This window comes from Simochromis diagramma, unplaced genomic scaffold (assembly GCF_900408965.1).
Source record: "Simochromis diagramma unplaced genomic scaffold, fSimDia1.1 OVJJ01000421.1, whole genome shotgun sequence".
Lineage (NCBI taxonomy): Eukaryota > Metazoa > Chordata > Actinopteri > Cichliformes > Cichlidae > Simochromis > Simochromis diagramma.
In genome coordinates, this window is record NW_024387250.1 from 11,038,543 (window position 1) to 11,059,465 (window position 20,923).

The following is a 20,923-nucleotide window of genomic DNA, read 5'->3' on the forward strand; positions in this document are numbered from 1 at the left end:
TAATTTTAACACCGAAACAGTATTTAATGAAGTATAGGGAGTAAAAAGCAATAACTTTTGCATTGTTCTAGCTTCTTTCAGCTGCTCCATTATTCACAATAGGTCACCACAGTAGACGGACCTGCGCACTTTTACACCAGATGCCCTTCCTAACACAACCTTCACAGGAACTTGTGCTTCCTACTGGTCTGGAACTTTCACACATTAGGAAAAGCTGTTAACCACTATACAACATTACTCATTCGGGACAAAACTCTCCTCACAATGACAGCCTGACGTGCTTTTTTTTGCCTTTGATGTCGAGTTACTGATGACCTCAGTCACTCATGCATTGGTTGAATGAGCTGTTCTCGAAAACCCCACAATGTTCCCTTTCTGCAAAACCTCATTTTAAACTGGAACCATCATACACTTAAACATAAATGCAACAAGCTCATCTTTACAACTTTCTTTTCCAAACAGCAACTTAACCCAATGAAGTTTAAGTAATCATAATCCCATCCATAACCCTAGCACTCCCCTATAATTGTATATTTTGGAGACTTTTTTGGGGGGAAACATAGATATTTTTGATGTATGTCACTTTGAATAAACGCTTTCTTTGTTTCCCAATTGAAAATATTTTGGAGAACAACTTAATAAATCAATAAACATATTCTAATTGCCTAGTTCTAGAGTTAGGGTCATCACCAATGATGTTTGTGGTGTTGTTTGCAAGCAGGTGATGCATTTGAGACTCATCAGTAAGTTGTAGCTCCAAAAGCTTATAATAAACTCTCCCCTGACAGCGATTGCACTTGTTGACATGGGGCTGCACGTTAATATGATTTTTATCAATATAGTAAATGTTTGACGCCAATCCTCACGCAAATCAAATTCTACAGTTCCACCTGATGTCAAAATACATCCACACAAGTATATGCACACACACACACACGCACACGCACACACACACACACAGTAAGTACAGACCCAAGAAACACATCAGTCAGATTTCAGATTTCTTAATAAAAATAATTCATTTCAGGACGACATATAAATAATTATTGAATCACACAATACAGATATTTTGATATGAATAAATACTTAACAAATAAAACCAGGCTTTTTTCATACAATACCCTATTGTCAAAAAGTCACACAAAGAAACTTCCACACCATTTGCATGTTTTGTTACACCTTCTGCTCTTAAGTCGATGCTCTTCCTACTGTTGGAATGTCCCTACACAGGTCGGAGTACCATTCCTAAATGCCTCAGCAGCTTAGACAAGTCATGTGCAACTTATGTGATCTCCTCCCAGTCAAACTCAGTCAGAGCCCCTTGTTAAGAGGTTATGATGAGCTGAGCACTAATTGGCCTTGAAGTGATTAAGGTTTGTCTAGAGGTGATTAAAGCACACAGAGATCTACGTCCAGGCCGTCAACACGTGGGCTGGCCTGACAGCTTTAGATACAGTTGAATGAAAAGGCAGACCAAGAGCCTGGTTGTCTATGCTTTTCTAACTAGAGCCACAGATGGATATCTGCCTACAGCTAAAGTAAGAGGGGAAAGAGGTTCCAGTTATTACCAAATTTGAGTCTGATAAATGTTTCACGTTTGAGCTTATCTTTACAGACAGACATTTCTTCGTATCTGAATAAAAGATAAGCTCACGGAAAGATGGTGTCCATTAGGGGGTTTTCAGCATGAGAGATCTGGATTAGCTGAAGTCTGTGGTTGCGCAGAACAGGAGATGTCAATCTGTGGCACTCTGGTTAGTTTAGAATGGTCCAGGCTGGCCGTTTTTAAGGAGGTAACAACAACTGTTTGGCAATTGATGGCACGTTTTTTTGTTTTTTTTTCCTCTTTTGGCAGAAAAAAAACAAATATATCAAAATACATTTGAAATTCAAAAAAAAGAAAAGAAAAAAAGAGGAGGAATGTCAGTTTTTTGTGTACTCCAGACGCACACACGCGTACGTTTTATCTGTATGTGTGTATGTGTGTGTGTGTGTATTGAAGATGAGGCATCGGGTTGGAAGGTCCTACGGTATGGACTAAGATCCATGTTCACAAAAGCATTTTTTATAAGTGGGAGCACTGATCCGTAATCACTGATCAGGCCCCTCTGGTCCATAAAATTTCAATCACTATGTAAAGGCAAAACTTATCGAGGATCAGCCCCAATACTGTGCTGCTGTACAAGCAGCACAAACACATTCAGATAGACAAGATTAGCCAAAGCAGGCAACAGGATTGCTCTCTGAAGTTTTGAAAGTGATGCCTTGGCACATCCAGGAGGGTGAAGCAGAGAGGAATGCATCTTTACAGGCTCATTTACCTACACATTACCTCAGGCTGGGGTGGGGACATACAATCTCACAAAGCTGTGTTTGCATGTGTGCGTGTGTATACGGTAGTAGGGTGGATAATTATCCAGACTTCGCCTGTCCTTGTAGTCTCAGTTCTCCTCACAGTTGCCAATCCCCTTTTAACAGGACTGACGATATTATGTTGGTGTATACATTGTGTAGATATGTGTGCGCATGTGTCTATGCGTTTCTAGGTGCTTAAGTGGTAAGTAAACAGGAAAACAACGTCCAAGGCAACAGATTTGTTTTGGAGAAAAAGGGAAATAAGAGGAAGGAAAGGAGGTTTTGAAAGAGAGTGAGTCCTGTCTCTACTGTGATCTCTGCCTTCTGTCCGCTGAAACCACCAGCATGTTGGCTACAATGGAGAGGCTTGTATTTCTGTACATGTAGCACCAAAACTAACAGGGGCCTGCCCTGTCTGTCCTGCACAGTTTATAATTTGTTTGTTTTTTTACTTTCCATATCAAGCAATTTACATCAGATATGTAACAGTAATAAGGTTAATTAGCCTCAAAATATAAACTAACCCTGCTATTGTCTGGCTAATGGAAGAAAATCAATCTTTGACCATTTTTACAATATTGACTGCAAGAGAATCTTTTTGAAAAAAAAAAATCTTTGTCTGGGTTGTGAGGACATAGATGAGTGATTTAGGAGATTTAAGCAAAACAGTGGTGAATGCCATTTAACTTAATTTCAAGCACTTTGCTTGCTTTCCTTTGGCCCAGTTTTGCACACTTCTGCTGACTATTTTCACAGAGATTTGCTGTTGGGCATGCCCAACTACCGCATCTCTCTTTCTTCAGAGCAAATGCTAGACAGACAGGCAGACAGATACACAGATGGGTTAAGACAGACAGACAGACAGACGGGGGGTATAAATCCTTGGCTGTGGTCTAGAAAGCAATGTCAGATGCTTCTTGTTATGTCGACATACAATCATTTTGTCCGGCACGATTCACTACGTACCTCTAAATACATATTGTACACAAGAGTTAAGTCAGTTGCTCTGACATGTAGCCAAACCTCTCACCGTGTAAGTACGCAGGGCATGTCAGATGATAATAATTGCACAAAGAGGTATTCTGGAGGCCATGTCTACTGCGAAAACACACACACTCACCACCACCCCCACATACACACACTCTCTCTTCACATTCTACATGGGGGGTTTGATTTTCAGGCCATAAGGTAACTAGTTAGTCACTAGCAAGTTAGTTAGTTGGTTAGTTAGTATCAGAGGTGCATTGACTGGCATGGAGAGCCCACAGCAGGGCGGCGGCTCTAGCGTGCTAGCGATGTGTCATCATCGCTGTCGTGTGCATGGGCGCTAAATGTGGTCAGCCGCGGTAAATCTGTTTGAAGTGGTCACACTCGTTGCAGTAGCCCTGTTTCTCTTGGTTGGCGTAGTGGTCACAGCCTTGTGTCCGGCACCGCTGCTTCGACTTTTCTTTGGGCGCCTGCGCCCGTCTTCCTGGCTCTCTGCCCTGACCACGCGTGTGGCACTCTGGGCAGAGGTCTGTGCAACCCGGGGACACATTACTGCAGCCACTCCGCCGGCACTGAGTCTGGGTCTGGGATTGCTGCGAAGATCTGGGTTTTGCTGCTCGTTCACGCTTTTGTACAGAGAAGGAGCGAGAATGGAAAGAACTGTCAACAGGCGAAGAAGAAGAACACACGAAAAAAACAAGACATGTGAAGAACAGTGAGGAGTTATGAAGGTATGGCAGGTACCTACCAGAGGAGGGGACGTGCGATTTGCGACTTGGTTAAGTCTTGCACTTTGCTCTTTTACATAGCACTTATCACAGTAGCCCTCCAGCATCACCTTGCCAACTGCACCACACCCAGGCCCACGACATCGTGAGGCATTCTGGAAGCCTGTCTCCAAACCATGCCGACTCTGGGCCGGGGCAGGAGGAGGAGTCAGGTCTGGAAGAAACAGTGGCCAACATAAGCAATGTGCCATATGACATTTGAATAACAACAAACAGAACAGTTAAATGAGATGTTTATTAAGACAGCTATACGGCTTTTATAATAAATTTTATATATACGAAAAGCGTGCAATGCAAGAAGTGTTTTCTAGTTTTGTTTTAGGACTTACGGTGATTTGTCTGATAGTCTACGTAGCAAATAGTGCAGAAACCCAGTTTCTCAGGTGTCCCAAAGAACTGGCAGCCAGATCTTTTACAAGGTCGGGCCACAGGGCCCTGCCAAGCTGAGGTGTGCCCTGGAGTTAGAGTGAGGCATGGCCGCTCAGTGTCCCTGGCCTGGGTCCAAGCTGAAGATGAGGCTTCAGTCCTGGGATTGATCTGTTGTGGCTCTCCCCTTTCTGGAGCCTGCTGTCTCTGCATGCAGGGTGGACACAAGCCATTGAATATCCTAAACGCCTCCTTTCTGCACATGTTACATCGCTCTGTCTCGGTCTCACAGCCTCCCCACTGGTTCCAGCCGGAGCCCTGGGCTGGGTGGGGAACGACAGGCCCCCCATTGGTCCCTGGCAGTCCTGTAGCGGCCGTTCCAACTCCAGGGGGTCCATGGTTTTGCCTGGAGTTGAAGCAGCGCTCACAAAGTCCATCATGCTCCACACTTAGGGTGAAGAGGCAGCCGGGTGTCTTGCACTTCATTGCATGTGTTTCACTGTATAGGCTGAGGCTGGGGGCGGTGGGCGGGGCTGAGCGGGGACTGGATAACACTACTCCTCTCCCAGATGAAGAGCATGGGGGGCTGCTACTTCTGGCTCCTCTGGAGCTCACCTCAGTCTCTGATCCCCCTATGACTCCTACCCCACCTTGTAAACCTCCTTCCTTAGTCTGAATTACCCCTTCTATCCTCGCTCCTCCACCAGTAGTGGCCTGCCGCTTTTCAAAGCATTCATGGCAATGAGGCTGCGTGTCCACAGAGACATAGAAGGTGCATCGTGGTGTGGCACAGCGGATCTCAATAAGCGAGAGCTGGGAGACGGAGAAGGGTGGCGGACGCTGTGGCTGGGCGGCCCATGCCTGCTCCTTGTCCTCCTGCCAGCGCTGGTACTCATGGTTCACAAGCTGTAGGTAGTCCTCCATCAGGTTCATGTCTTCAGGAAGGTTTCCCTCATCCAGCCTTAGGACAGAGACATACAATGTGGTTCTTAACTGCATTTTATTACTTTTTTCCCTTTCAAATTCATAGTTAATAAAAGTAGTTTGGCTAAATTATCTTTGATAATCAGTCAAAAACAATTCTTATGCCATGAGCTGTTCAAAGCTGCATTTAACAATGGATGGAGCTTATAATGCCCAAGTACCTTGCAGCTTTCATAATCTGTGTAATGTCATGGCCCAATCTGATAGGGATCTCTATCAGGTGCAGGTACTCTTTGAGGAGCCTCTCTTTCTGCTGCTGCTCCTTCTCCATCAGAAAATGAACTTTCAGTTCCTCAAAGCCATTCCGCCTCGGATTGATCAGCGGTACTGCTCGGATCTCTGGGAAATTCAGTTAAAGATACACAGAGCCAAATCCATGAACAGGGGTCCTGCTTTGTCCCTTTATCGTGCCAAATATATAACACCTATTTCTTTGTGATTTGTACCTGGACCACTGTCTTTGATGGTGATGAGGGGTGCAAAGTGCTGGGAGTCGTAGCCGAGCACTATTGGGTATTTGTAGCACTCTGTGGGTTGCCAGTGTAGAGGCAGATAAATCCCACCCACATTCAGAGGAGAGATGGAGGTGCCGGATTTCATACTCCTGACCACCTGGTCTGTTGAAAGAACAAAGATTTAAGAGTTTATAACTCTCTAACAAATGACAATGAACAACTTTTATAGAGCTGCACCCAATTCAAGTGGAATAAATGGAGCAATGTGCAGTCATTTTAGGATTTTAGATCCTGAAAAAGCAAGCTTTGCTCAAATATGACTGCAAACATGTTTCTGCATATTTATTTTTTTATATTTTGAAGTTGAGAAATCATCAGCAGTCATTTGAGATTCATTATTAAGATAGACAGTAAGTGACACAGTGCAGTAAGAAGACTTCAAAACAACCGAGAGCAAATGTTGAGGAATGCTGTTGATATATTATACATTACAAGATGTGCTCTTACAAAACCAGTGAGTCTTTGAGGGCTAACAAGGATAAATAAGCATAATTTGAGATGATAAAAAAGGGAGTACCTGCAATGACGATGATGGGTCTGCGGAGAATGTTGGAGAGGATGAAGATGTGGATGTCCTCCAAAGAATCAAACTGGAGGCCATTGCTACTGGAGACTGGCGATGCCATCTTCACAATCTTTTCCCACTCATCCTCCCAGTTCTGGAACAAATGCACACAATTAGGAAATAAACTTCTGCATGAGCACAGTTTTCTCAAAGCAAAGTAATGGAAAATGGATCTAGTTGAAAATTCATACCATGGTGGTGTATCGGAGTCCAGTTTGGGTGAACTCCTGAGATTGGAGCAGCTCTGCCTGGAAGCGAGCTTTGAAGACGCCCGTGTCAGTTTCTTTCAAAACACCATGGAGAGCTTTCCGAAGAACCAGGTCTGTGTCCTGAACACCCAGCATGTACTGAGAGGCTGCATGAAGCAAACAGTTCCCATCTCCTACAGACACACAAAGAGGAGGCAAGAAAACACATGTGTTTTTAGTACTATGGTTGGTTGATTTTGTACACAGGACACAAAGTTCTCCTTCTGTGAATAGGCACATGCACACGCACACATACAAAGGCTATGCACATACAGCATAAAAAAACAGGCAACTGCAGTGTGTACACACACACACACACACACACACACAAGTGTAACTAAAGTCTGGGGATTTCCAGGCCGCTGGGCTGGTCGTTAGTATCTGGTGTTTCGACTATTATATGACCCTTATACATCTAACAGTACACACGCCACAGACAAGGCTGATAAAAATGACCCGTAATTTCCCCGGAACATGTTTTTGAAAAACGGAATCTTTTTACAATCTAAATCTGCATAGAAAACCAGAATTCTCACATACATATATTTGTTTTTGCCAAAGTATGTGCCTTTACCTATGTTCTACTGACTGGCTGCAGTGATAAAGACTTGGTTGCTGAAAAGACGAGTGTGTGAGAGCGTGAGCGGCTAAAAATCCTGGAATTTTATTTATTCTCCTTTGGCAGTACTGGGTCTTTTTCTCATTGTGAAACAGCAGAGCCCATATTTGTTAATGTGTGCAGCTCTGAAAAACCCTGTTGCCACACTAAACACAGGAATTTCCCTGTACTAACTTCTGTCTTTCATGCGAGTGCATGTGTGCGTGCTCCCCTCCTATGATCCCAACTCATCAATGCTACTCAGCTGGTCCTGTACTTTCCACAAAGGCGTGACTTGGACCGGATGGAATGTTATCTTTTTAAATACTACTATCAACACCCGATGAATGCTGTGATTAATGAGCAGAGATAACATGGGTCCTCACATGCACAAGCATATACACATGAACTGTAATGTGTACTTCTTTTTTTTCCCTCCACAAACATTTACCTGGCAGTAACTTCATACACATAAAGCATCTGCACCCTTCTTTGTATAATACTGCTGTATTAAACAGGCATTTTCAAGATCTCTCCTCTATACAGGAAAAGTTTAAGTAAGTTTAAGTTTAAGTAGGTTTAAGAAACAGCTAGGAAAAAATTTCTAAAAAAAAAAAAAGGATCATAAAATGTTGTTTTGTTTTGATGCAAGTGTTAAATAGGCCAAAATCTGATCTCAGTGTAGCATTAATTGTTGTGTGGCTCAATTAATGCAATCTAAGCTACAGTTGTTTTCTTTCAACTGAAGGAACATCTCACTGTATTTAAAGAGAGAAAAAAAAAAAAACACTTCTCCATTTCAGACCAGCTAGATGTTGTTCCATTTCAGCGCTCTTGCATCACTCAGCAAAAACATAAAATGCAAGGCTTTTTTAATAAAAAACACCAGACATATGTAGGCCCAAAGGTACACACAAATCCAAACAAATGTCCACACACGTAATCACTTCCTCTTGCACGAAAAAAAGTCATGATCACAAAGTGAGGTGCCTGAAAACTAAAGATGAAAGTGGTTCAGCAGCTCCCATCAGGTTATATATAGATACTTCCTCTGTGGCAAGCTGGGGAACTTCCTGAAAACATACCAGTGCAGAGCCAGGCTTAAGTTGATTTGGTCACTGTCCAGGTGACAGCACAAGTTTGCGACAGTGTGCTTCCAGCAGGGCTGCACTTTCCCACACCTTGTCTGCAGGTCGTTGTGTGAGAATGGCCCAAGATTTGTGACTGTAAACAACTGCAGCAATTATTACCAAACTAGAAAAACGCTCATAGATTATCCACTAAGGCCAATGTCCCATTTTACAGAAAGTGATATGGAAAATTTCACTGGCTCATCCTTTGCTCATGCGTCGCCTCCTCATCAAGTTTTTCCTTGTGTAGTCTTGCTTATAAAAACAAAGTGCACATACCACATACCCCAATCTAGGAGGAATAATGTGGATGCCCCAAAAGAAACCTAAAAGCTTTACTTGTAAGGCAGAACACTGCAGCAGTGTATGTGTCCTCCCAGTAACTTAACCATGAAGTTAGTGTATTGTAGCTGAACAAATCCTTCCTGATGGGGACACATGACAGACATGGGATACTGTTTGGGAAAACCCCACGGATGTGTCCGAGACATTCAAGACAGAAGAGAGACTGAATTCTAATAAAGCCTTGTTTTACTTGGAGGAAAAGTTGGATGTATCAGGAAAACGGATGTGGCCCTGTTATTTTAATTGAAGCGGAGTGGAAGTTTTATGAGTCTGGGTTTCTTTTGATGGTCAGTTATATTCCGTGGTCTTGCTTCGTAATTAAGCCGGGCTCGGGGAAATTGGTTATGGGGTTTGGATCTTTAGTGCATTTGCATAGACCAAATGAGATAAGGATTTTGGGTTCACTGGTAAATTCAGTTCTGAGATGATGTGGAGACAGATATCCGACAACAGCGCTGGACATCAGTGAACAGACTTCTTCTCTCTCACGTTTTCGTTCTGTATGTGTGTGTGTCTGCTGAGCTCCAGTGACTCAGCAGCAGTCAGTCAGCCCTGTGTGTGTGTGAGTGTGTGCGTGCGTGCGTGTTGTCCGTCCTCTGCTCAAAGTCACGTCTGGGTCCTTCAGAGTTAGACGCTCCGGCACTAAATTCTGTCTCCTCTTTATGACATCATCTTCGCAAACCAGGAAATTCCAGCCAGGTTACTGGCAGCAGAAGTCATCCATTTTGGTCATCAATTAAGGGGTCTTTGCAAGGGGGAATTATGTGCTGATGACAGTTACAGTAAGTCCTTCAGTGATTACTAACTTCAGAATTGGCAGGGACCCTTTCAAAGAGTTTCACTATTTTAAAAAAAAAGTACTGTAGGACATAACACATCCAGCAAGTTCCTCAACCATCCAGTAATTATTCAAAGTAACTTCTGATATGTGACCAATGTAGGAATTTCTCACATAAGAAAGAAACTATTTCCTCTGGAAACTCACATGTTTAGCACAAAGCTGCAATTATGACTGATTTCCTCTTCCTCCTTCTGTTGTGAAGCTATAGCTGATGATTCCTCTCAAAAACCTTCCTCCCCATTAACTTTAAAATAGATCTGATGTACACAGCAGCTGTGTTTAAGCTACTGCAGTATAGATGGAAAAGGCCACCAGAGACACACACGTTTGCTTTAACAAGGTCTGATGAGCTCTAACAGATCATCACAAACACAAATCCATAAAGTCACATAAAGTCAGGCAGGTGGGGAATTTAAGGTAAAACGGTGTGTTTTTTTGACATCCACTGACATTCACTAACACACACCTACACAGAAAAAGAGGGGGCATACCCCAAATGCAGCAAATGAAAAACTGTGGAAATAGTTGGGTCTGAAACATCACAGACAGTAAATAACAGTCCTGCATGTGACGCCAGAGAATTTCCCAGTACACAACTATGATCAGAAGTAATCAGGCCCGAGTCTACATGTTTGCCTGCCCTGGGATGTTCCCGTCTTACAACATTCACGTAACAGAAAACATGACTTAGCAGTGGGGTGCCTAAAGTCAAACACTAAGGTCGGCACAGTAAAACCAAGGGGGCTGCTAAATGAGTCTATGTGAAAGCGGAACTCGCGTCCCTCGATTGTTGTCATTTACAGTAACCCTGCCTGTGAGTAATGACATCTCAGAATTTGCATATCAAATAGCCCTGACTCATAAGAGCTCACCATCTCTCTCATAGAAAATGAAACAAAAGCAAAACACATCCTGTGTTGAGCGCAATATGTTTTGCTTCTAAAATCAAGGAGAAATGGTTCAACATTAGCTCTGTGACCAATCTGCTGAATTGTTCTATTCGTGTTGAATATCACCTACTGCTCCAACAGCAGTTATTTACGGTGCCCTCTGCTATACAACCAATAATATAAAACATCTTTGAACATCAACAAAGCTTCGTGGAGCTTCATCCACTTACAAGACCACCACAGAAATCTGGTTTACTGTAGCCTCCATATTCCAGTACAGCTCCTCAACATCAGCATAATCGTTCTTACCATTGGTGCGTAAGGGCACCATCTTCTTCAACTCCCCACACCAGTTGAGCTTTTTCTCCTTCTCTAATGAGGCCTGCATGGCTCGGTCCAGGATGGCGGCCTGAACCACCTCCCTGAAGGCCTGGGGGAAGTGGTTCATGGCGATCATCTCAAGCGTGTACCGGTGCATACCCCGCAGGTGGTGCATGAGGCCACCGCTGGCAGCAGGCTTCACCACATCGTTAGGCACTCGCTGTCGGATCTTCACTGCCTTGAGCAGGTTGGAGACAAACAGGAATTTGGGGAGGAAGTTCTGACCCTGCGACATGGCGGATGGCTGGCCAGGTGAATGGAAGGAGGGGAGGAAGAGGAGCAAGGAGGAGAGGAGGAGGAGGCACCAACCACCGATGCCGGATCAACGTGGAAACTGGATGGAGAGAAGCGGAGAGGACATGTTATTTCACAGCAGGGATTTGTGGGAAATTTTCAGTGGAGAGTCCCCTTCCTAACAAATTAAGACTTAAGGCACAACTTAATTTACAGTTTGTTTGGGAAACTACCCATCACAAAGGATGATTCCAGTATGGAGGCTGTATGGTGCTTTTTCCAGGAGATTCTGCTGGGCCCAACTGAATAAAGTACACAAAGACCCCTTTGTATTCTTGTTTGTTCTTTTAATTCTCCTTTTTGTCTTGATGGTTTTTGAGAGTTTCCCTCAACAGGGCTTCCTAGTGTCCCACTGAGCTCAAAGACTTCCAACAATAAACGGGTGCTTTCCAGACCTTAACCGAAGGCCACCCAGGGCTTCCCAGGCTGATGGGAAGGTCACAAGGCCTCCTCCCTCAACAGCCTGCATAAAGTCTCAGTTTAAAAGGCTGGGAATCATTAGAAAAATTATAGGCTTTCAGTACAGACACTAACACTGCTCTCAGTACAGGAGGAAGATAGTCTAACCTGGGTTTACGTCACTCCCTGAAGTCATTTAAAAGACAAGCAGCTGCAGAATTATTTCCCCTAAATAAAATACAACTTTAATTCAGCCACGTTTCCCAATTTGTTACAGTAATTTGAAAGCTAGGAAAATTAGGGAAACTTTTGGCAGTTTTTATACTTTAGGTATAAAGGTACTGAGGTTCAATGCACAACCTCTATACCCAATTTGAGTCAAGTTTGCTAAAGGGAAGGTTTTAAAGGACTATTTCCCCTCACACTTCAACACAGTGAAGACGCATTAGCAGTTTAGAGGAAGTAGAAAGTAATGGTCAGCAAGTGGGTCTGGAGTTTTGCTGACTTTTAAACTTCCCACAACATCCTTCTATCAACCTCTCGCAAGCTGGCAGTCAGGTCGAAAGATACTGTTCGAGTCCACAAACACCTGAACAGCGAGCTTCTATTGGCCTCTGTGCCTTTACTACCCAAACAGCAGCAGGTGCAACAACAGACTAGGCCGTGCTAAAGGGCTAGTCAGTCACATGAGGGACCAGACAACAGACACCTGGATGTCAGGGAGCATGTTGACACGAATCATTAGCGTGGCGTGCTGTCACAGCGGGGCACACTTTAAGGCAGACAGACAGCAGCACCCGGGTGGACGCTGCGGTTTAGGATGGCTGGCTACACAAAAACACAATAACAGGAGACTTTGCTGACGTTAAAGGCTTACGTAATTCCAATGACAACTACCTTTGGAACAATGTAGCGTTCAATCGCGTCTAACAGCGCGGGTATCGATACACTGTAGCTTCGCCGATGCCACATTTGGCTGTTTAAATGTTCTGCTATCCGCTCGAGGGTGACGTCTTTGTAAACAATGGCTGTCAAAGCCACTGTCGTGAGCAGGCTTCAAGCTTCCTCCGTGTCCCCAGAAACACGACCATACATTACTCAAGGCCCAAACGTGGTCTTACCCACCAAGTCTCACCCAATTGCTAAGAAATGTGTGTCCACATGGGGAGGCACAAGGAGGGAAGGCTGGCGTCTTACCTGTGTAATATGTCGGGGTAATAACAAAAGCCTCCCGGATGCTCAGGCTAGTCCTCTCTCAGCCACTTCACTCAGCCTCACCGCAGCGGTCCTCGGCGCCATTCAACCTTCTCTTTCTTTCAGTATCAGATCTATTTTGGAGCCCTCGCAGCCTGCGAAGCCTTTCAAAAGAATACACACGTACGATAATGATAGTTTTTTTAAAACAAGGAAAAAGTCCAAGTCAAAGGGGATTTCCACACGGGGACTTTCCGTCCACCCATTTTCCTCTCTCTCTCTCTCTCTCTCTCTCTCTTACTCACTCACACACACACACACTCACACACACAACCGCTGTAGTTGCAGCTCATTGCCACCAGGGGGTCTTTACTATCTGTCTGACTCGATACTGAAAAGCATATCCCACCTACTGAGCACAAAGGAGCGTCACTGAGGGAGGGAGGCAGTTCGCGTCATACTCTATTTCATGAGACAGCCTTAAAAAATAAATCATTAACCTTCAGAATCAGCAAATGAGTAAGGAAAACGAAGCTCGTTACCTGATTGTGAAATGGATTTGAGTTGTTGACTGCATGCACTGATATGTGTATTCATGGTCTGATGACTGTAGCTATTGAAACAATGATGCGATGGTGCTTTAATTGTTAGCAAATCATGTAAATATAATTAAAGACTTTCAGGTTCTTGGGGATTCCTGTCTTGCTCAAAGATATTTAAGAAGCAGATGTGAGCTCTTTGCTAACCCGCTGGTTCATTCACTACATTAGTAAGTTAGCTCAATGTTCATGTAAAGTGAAGTTTTCTTTTATTTTGGCAAAAGTTTCTAGCTCTTCCCACCCAAATCACAAAACAAAAATTGGTTTCCTCTTAAAGGAAGCCTCTTAACCTCCATATGTCTCCACCTAATGGAAACGTAAACTGACACTTGGTTAAATTGTGCCTCTCATTTTCATGTGAGTTCAATACTAAACATCAACAGATGATCTTTGCTCTAGTGTACCAAGAAAAGTGTGCATCTTCCATCATCCAGCAACCCACCTGACTTTGGCTGTCAAGGCGGCTAAAGCATTACAGCAGTCAAGTCACAAGTCTGTTGTGTACCTGTGGTTTGTTGTGGTTGACAAGTTTTATTATCTTGACTGAGCTTCTAGTATGTGGCAGAGCATGCTTAACTGTTTTACTGCGGTCTACCATTCAGAAGCTGCAACGGAAAAGTAGTCAGAGCTTTATGTTTTATTTCCAAGTGTAGCGTTTGCTTAAGTTATGCATGATTCTAACACATGCAACTTGCTGGAGTTGCATGTGTTAGCATTATGCACGCGAAAAAGAGGTGTGACACATTTAGATGACATAAAGAGACAAATATTTTTAGGCTTTGTGTGATGGGTGTGTTCCAACACAAATAAAGTTTCAGTTTAGCATTTAGGAGGAGGTGAAAATACAAAAGTTGGAAAAGCCCACATGCTGCAAGTTACAAAAGCAAAGTTTTTAGATGGTTTGATTTCCTTAAGTCAATCAAAAACAAAACATAAATTCAATTTGCAGTACTACTGGGACCAAAAAGTTAAAGAACTACATATAACTTAGCATCGACTTACTATACAACACACTGGGGCCAGTATTTTTTATTTTTTATTAAAACATGCATACACCCCCTGATTTCTTTTTTGATTAACTTGTCAGTTTAACTTACCAAAGTCTTCTTGACTTCTTGAATTAAAGGAAAACTGAAGTTGACTAAGTCATTAGACAGGAAGGAGCGGTAAGTTTATACTTCTCTCTAGTCCTTTTGAAGCATAAAATCAGAATTGCTTATGTATATATATGTATGTATGTGTATATATATATATATATATATATATATATATAAAATTAATATATTTGGGATTTTGTTTTGTTGTGTTTAAAAATATGGATTGTACATTATTCCTTCAATTGTTTGAAATAGGCATATCTATCTAAATTTGCAATGAAAAAACAGAAACTCACTAAGTGAGCGGGGTAAAGCAAATCAGAGAGTTTAATAAAGGAGCTGACACTTTATTTGCAACTTTAATTCACACACACACACGCAGACGCAAATATGCACATTCACATTTAAACTGTGTCGTGTATTGCGCTGTCCTGGGCCACTTAAGATTAGAGTAATATGCCATGACCCATTCTGTGATTCCCACCCCTAATTTCTAGTGTCGTAAAATAGATAACTCAGAAAAAATAACCAAGTACAAATAGTATATTTTGCACGGCGTGCAAATACGAGTATTCGGTCCAAATCCCAGCTGTCATGGGCCGAGAAACAGAGCACAGTTACCACAGAACTGTCGCAAATTAATGTCGGTCTGTAAATTTGTTCTCAGTTAAGTGATAGATAATTTATAATGTCATCTTTTCAGTGTTGAATCAACCATTAGAAAGACCACAGAAACTTGGTTGTCATTAGATTTCAAAAGAAGATTAATCCAGCCAGAGTCACAGTAACTGAAAGTAGCTTTAACAAGAATTTGGCATCCCAACAAACATGTTTATTATGTAAGGGCAGGATTCACGTAAATCTAGAGTAGGCCTGAAGCTGAGGTAAAACTTTATTCTATATTTTTCCCACTGTGGACAAATATCCACTTCACCGCTGTGAAAGAAGATAGTTCGTCTTAATCTTGCGGTTGTTATCCTGTGCTGATCCTCACTTTTTATTTCCTTTCTCCTACCTGTGGAAAGACTCCTACTGCTGTGTTGAGCTGCCCCAACAGTTGAAACTACATTTCAGTTTTCTACCTACTTGGGGAAAGAAACTTAAAAAACACCTGACAGCATTCACGAGGAATGAGCTCTGTGAATCAGTCTTACCTTTCGAAGTTTCAAGCTGTTGCCCCTGAGGTAATGCTTTGCACGCACCGGCTGTCAAAATGAACATCTATAAAGTCACTTTGACTGACCTCAAAAATGCCTTTGACTGAGTAAGTGGGCACTTAAGAAAAACCCATCTAACACTGGTCTGTTTTGACTGAATGCTGCTGAGGGGGATATTGTAGATAAAGCTAAAAATTTCAGTTTCCAAACTTTTTAAAAGTTCCTTACTGAGTCACATGCTGGCTGAGTCATTGGCCGGAAGTCAATAATCAATACTAGCCGGCTGTGGAAGTGGTGAAAGCTAAGTAGCATAGTCATCAGCACATGGAAAACCCCAGAAGGGACAACTGGCCCACTCCGCTGTTTCAAATCACCAGTATGAGCAATCCTCTTTTAGTCACTGCCCCCACCACCGCCACCACTATTGTCTCATATCAATGCTGAACTTTTCCCTCATTAAATGACCTATATTAGACCAGCAGATGATACTGTAATAAAACCACCTGACCGTTGTACTGCAGTCCACATTTCCTTATAACGTCTGGAAGGATTTATGTCTGTCAAGAAAAGGTCAAAGGATTCCACAGTAGTGCATACTTTTATAACTTTCTTCTCAAAACTGAATAGTTTTTCAGTTAAGTTACATTTTTGAGGATATGCTGCACACCATGCAGAGATGGGGCAAGTTTTTGGCTAATAGTTCTTTGGGAATCCCATTGTTGGTGCAAAAATAGAATTTTATGTCTGTCAAGCTGTGTTATTGTTAGCATTTTTTAAAAATATATAGAATAGGAACAAATGTGTTTTTGTGACAGGCTGCTAGTAGCAAAGTCCCAGGAGATGCATTTTATAATGGGGTCTTTGTTAAGTTGTCTGTTATGTGTAGACAGAACACTGCTTCATCCCTCTATAGTTGAATAATTCATAGGTCAGTGCTTAAAAAACAACAAAAACCCCAAATATTCTTTTCTTAAAATAGTCAGGTACAAGGACTGGACTGAAAATGAGTGAAAATAGTGAAAAAGCAAAAAAACAAAACAAAAAAAACCAACAACAAATTAGAAACCCTTGGAAAGATCTGCAGAAAGTCTGGAGAGTTATTGCTTAAGACCACTTTTAAAACATTACACACAAGTTTAGCCTTTCCCTGGAAGCAAAATGTAAAAATTCAGGGCGACTCAAGATTATTGCACAGTATGTTTCCATTTCATTTATTTTGGACTTTTTTCTTCACCTCATTTATTTGTCAATATTCGCTTTAAATAATTAACACACAAGAGGCCTTTTAAAACAATTAAAGTAATAAATATAATAATAATTTAGATGTGTACAATGCTTTTCAAAAAATCCAAGGACACAAATATGTTGCATTGATAAAATAAATTGAGATGAAAGTACTGGCAGTATGCAGTGCAGTAAGCTCTAACTGGATTGGCTGCAACAGTAAACTATTGCTTACAAATAAATGCATCAGCAACAATAACTTACTAAAAAAGTAGATGTCAGCTTGACACTTTTAGCCTCTACAGACATGATGGCTACTTACTTTTAATTGAGCAACTTCATCAATGCAGGACTTTTTTTCGCAGAGGTAAAGGTCTTGAATACATCCTACAATGTTGCCATCTTGAAACATCAAAGTTGAACAGCTTTTGAAAACCCATGAACATGCAGACAGAGGGGTCTGCAAAGATTTCACCCTTTCTTCAAATTAAAAAAGCATAAAGATGATCAAATTCAAATAAATATTGCTAGTGTGCATTATATTCCTTGGCAGTCTATTGAAACCTTGCATATTAGGGGATTTTGTTGATGCTCTAAAGGAAGCAACAGTTGCTAACATGAAGTAGAAATCTGACTCACTGAGACTTTGATAGTAACCTTTACTTTAAAATGTGGCATCCACTTTTTGATCTTAGCTGGCAGCAAGTCCGTGCTGCTGCTGCACTTACTTGCAATGCTTTTGTTGCATGATGTATGTGCTTTGTTTTAAAGCTTGAGATATTTGCCAAAACAACAAAAACATGAGCTTTGCAAAATCTTAGTCAAGCCTAATAATGTTGGCATATACACCCTGCCCAGTCTCCTCATCTGTGTTAAAAGGCGGAGCACAAGTGGAATTGGGGATTTGTGACAGGTATGTCGGATATGTACATCCTGCTGGTAAACCATTTACTTTACATTAATCTATCAGCCTCATTCTTACCCATATACATCCTCCAGAGTCAAACGTCTCTTGTGTTCTGACAGTGCGGCCAGTCCCTCAGAGTGACTTCTGAACCCGGATTGTTCCATCAGAGCCCCAAAAGCTTCGGAGCCCCATCCTGGTATGAGGTGGCAGAAGAGCGGGGAGAACCCTGGAGAGAACTGTGAAGAGGAACATCTCAATGTTCTTCTGACTCTTCTTCTCAGTGGAAAGCACCTCGGAGGCGGATCGAAACCAACCCCCACTAAAAAATTAGTATACACAGCTTTGTGTAGGGGTGAAGACTGACATTCACATTGTTTAATTGTGATATGTCCCCCCTTTTATGGGCCACTACTCCTAAGAAAGTAGTAAAAGTTGATGCTGACTGGTTCAGAGAAAGCAGTTGTGGATTGAACAGCTGGTTGATGACGCAGCCACGGAAGCTCTTGTGCTGATCAAGCCTGACCTCCAGTGGCAATTGTGTGGAAACACAAACTAAAGGGAACCAGTGAGCTACTAAAGCTGTACTGGTAACCTGTGGCAAAGAGTAATTGAGCATATTGGTTCAAGAATTGTACCACAATAAATCTTTGAAGTATTTACTGTTTTCTTTCTTTAATTTCTGCTTTGGCTCCACTACAATACAGAGGGAAATACAGCACATTTCACACCACAATTACTTACTAACGTCAGGGACTTTCCAGAGTCGTTGTAGAACATAAAATTAATATAAAAACTTGGACTTACATCATAAAGTTAGTAAATAGTATTTGTAAATCTAAATATTTTGTGACCCTGAAGAAGCTATAAAAATGGTTCTTCTGATGAGAGTGCATGGGAAACTGAGGGCTGAATTTTCTTTTCACCAAATGCACTTGACATTAGACAAACAACGTCTTCAAATGCTCAACGTGAATTCACCCATATATTCCGGGTTGTGTGGATATTTGCACGTCAGTTCACACATCAAGCATTCATTTGTGTTATGTTCGATGCCTGCAATGTTTGTAAAGTAACTTAACATTTAAATAGTCCATTATACAACATATGTTGTGATTTGTCAACTTCTGGGCACTTCAGCATGCTCACACTGATGGTGAACTGTTAGTAAGTTGGAGATAATAGTAGAAACATTACCTGATCTGAAGAGTCTCAATTTCTGCAGCTGTATTTGGATGGCAGGGTCAGAATTGGGCAGAAACAACATGAAAGCATGGATCCATCCTGCCTTGTTTAAACAATCAGCTCACATTTTTTGTGGTTTTGAAATGGTGTGGGCCTCTTAGTACCAATTAAGCATCATTTAAACATCACAGACTAAGTGAGTAATGTTGCTAACCATATCCAACCCTTTATGACTGCAGTGTATTCATCTCCAAAGAATAAAATAATCTCTGAAGGCAAACAGGGATCGACTTGAAGCGTACCTATTAAAGTGACCAGTGAGTGTATAACAGCATTAGAAGTAATGTACCGTTTAATGTACTGATATTGCTTTCATTTAATTTCTATAACAATATTTTTGCTACTTTCCTTGTGGAATCACTCGTTTTTAAACTTCAGGGCTTACAAAAAACATGTTGACTTTTAATTTTAAATGATGTGCTGAATTAAAAAAAACAAAACAAACTTTTACAGAGATAAAAACAGCAGCTGAGAAGTTTTTCACTGTTAGAATTTCCTGTTTATATGAACCACATTTCTATTCATTTCTATTCTCTGTTAATATCTCATCACCAGCATGTTTATTCTGTAACTTCTCAGACCTGAGGGGGTCAGCATTGTGCAGATAAAGACAGCAGAAAATCGAGCACATAAATTACAACGATGTGTTTAATGTGTTAAAGATATCATCTTACAGTGCTGCTTTTTCTTAGAGCTGCACTTTCGGGAGATTTTTACAGCAAAGAAAGGAAACAAAAGTCTCTTCGTCTCAAGTGAAAGTTGTTGATACTTTCTTGTTATGCACAACTGTTGAGTAAATATTACTTCTTTTTGTCTTCATGCTCAATTATTCACGGAGACTGAAGAAGTCACTCCCACTGAAAAGGCTATGTCCACACAAACAGAATCAACTTTTTGGGATCTCTTCATTTTGTGTTGTTGGTCAAACATGTCAAAAAACATTTAAACACGATCCACCAACGAAAAAGGAATAACTGTGGAAGTACTCAGTAGTTTTATTAAGCACCTATTTTATATGTGTTTATATTGTAGATGTACTGTGTAGCAAAATACACTGCAAATACCCAAGTTTGACTATCATGAACTGTGGTGCTACATGAACAGAAAACAATGGCGCAGCAGATTTTCGCTCTGTGACGTGAAGAAAAACAGAAACAACACAGAGGAAAAATAATTATAGTCCATGGTGTGGATTAAAAAGTTCCAGTGTGATACCATTTGTTTCACTTTCTTTCTCTTCCTGCTTCAGTGCTGTGTTGCTTTCCCTTACGATCTCTACCTTTGTGTTGTCTTTCCCTTCCCCTACCTGTCTCTGTTCTTGCCACTCCCATTTTACAGAGAAACCAAACTTGCCACAACATGCTGAGCAAAGTCTAATTCCCAGTCAGGGAGGTGCTGGGTGTGTACACCAGAAATGTATGACTCACATCGTTGGATCTCTGAGCTGTTTATCACCTATGTGTGTCTCCACTTGTATGTGGTAACAAATGCTCTGTGTGTGACGATAAACTACGAGTGGCAAATTAATGTTATGCCGCCAATAACACTGAACAAAAACTCAGGTTGACATGCACATTTAACTTTAATTTGTAACTTTGAAGTTACCGATGAGAAACCCACCAGTCACTTTAATAGGTACACCTTGTAAGTACTTGGTTACAGAACTGCCTTTATTCTTTGTAGCACAGACAAGCTGCAGATTTGCTGGTGGCAAAGTGTTTGATTGTGTTGACTGTGATTAGTGACTGTGAGTACTGTGAACTCACTGTCATGCTGAAGAAACCAGTTTGAGATGACATTATCCTCCTGCGAGCAGC

General features: G+C 41.7%; 1 protein-coding gene across 3 annotated transcripts; it reads right to left on the reverse strand.

Annotated features, from left to right (window-relative positions):
* Nucleotides 1-993: 993 nt before the first annotated feature.
* tnfaip3 (tumor necrosis factor, alpha-induced protein 3) lies at nucleotides 994-16,047 on the reverse strand. Of its 3 annotated transcripts, XM_040001395.1 has the most exons (10): nucleotides 15,731-16,047; nucleotides 12,884-13,044; nucleotides 10,922-11,327; nucleotides 6,752-6,942; nucleotides 6,513-6,654; nucleotides 5,927-6,097; nucleotides 5,642-5,819; nucleotides 4,460-5,457; nucleotides 4,091-4,284; nucleotides 994-3,968 (listed from the first exon to the last, which is right to left on the reverse strand). In XM_040001395.1, the coding sequence occupies exons 3-10, from the start codon at nucleotides 11,226-11,228 to the stop codon at nucleotides 3,693-3,695; spliced, it is 2,457 nt and encodes an 818-aa protein (XP_039857329.1). In that variant the 5' UTR covers nucleotides 11,229-11,327; nucleotides 12,884-13,044; nucleotides 15,731-16,047; the 3' UTR covers nucleotides 994-3,692. The 3 variants fall into 3 exon arrangements, with proteins under 3 accessions (XP_039857329.1, XP_039857328.1, XP_039857331.1); XM_040001394.1 differs by lacking the exon at nucleotides 15,731-16,047 and having other exon boundaries at nucleotides 12,884-14,374; XM_040001397.1 differs by lacking the exons at nucleotides 12,884-13,044; nucleotides 15,731-16,047 and adding an exon at nucleotides 12,584-12,875.
* Nucleotides 16,048-20,923: the final 4,876 nt, after the last annotated feature.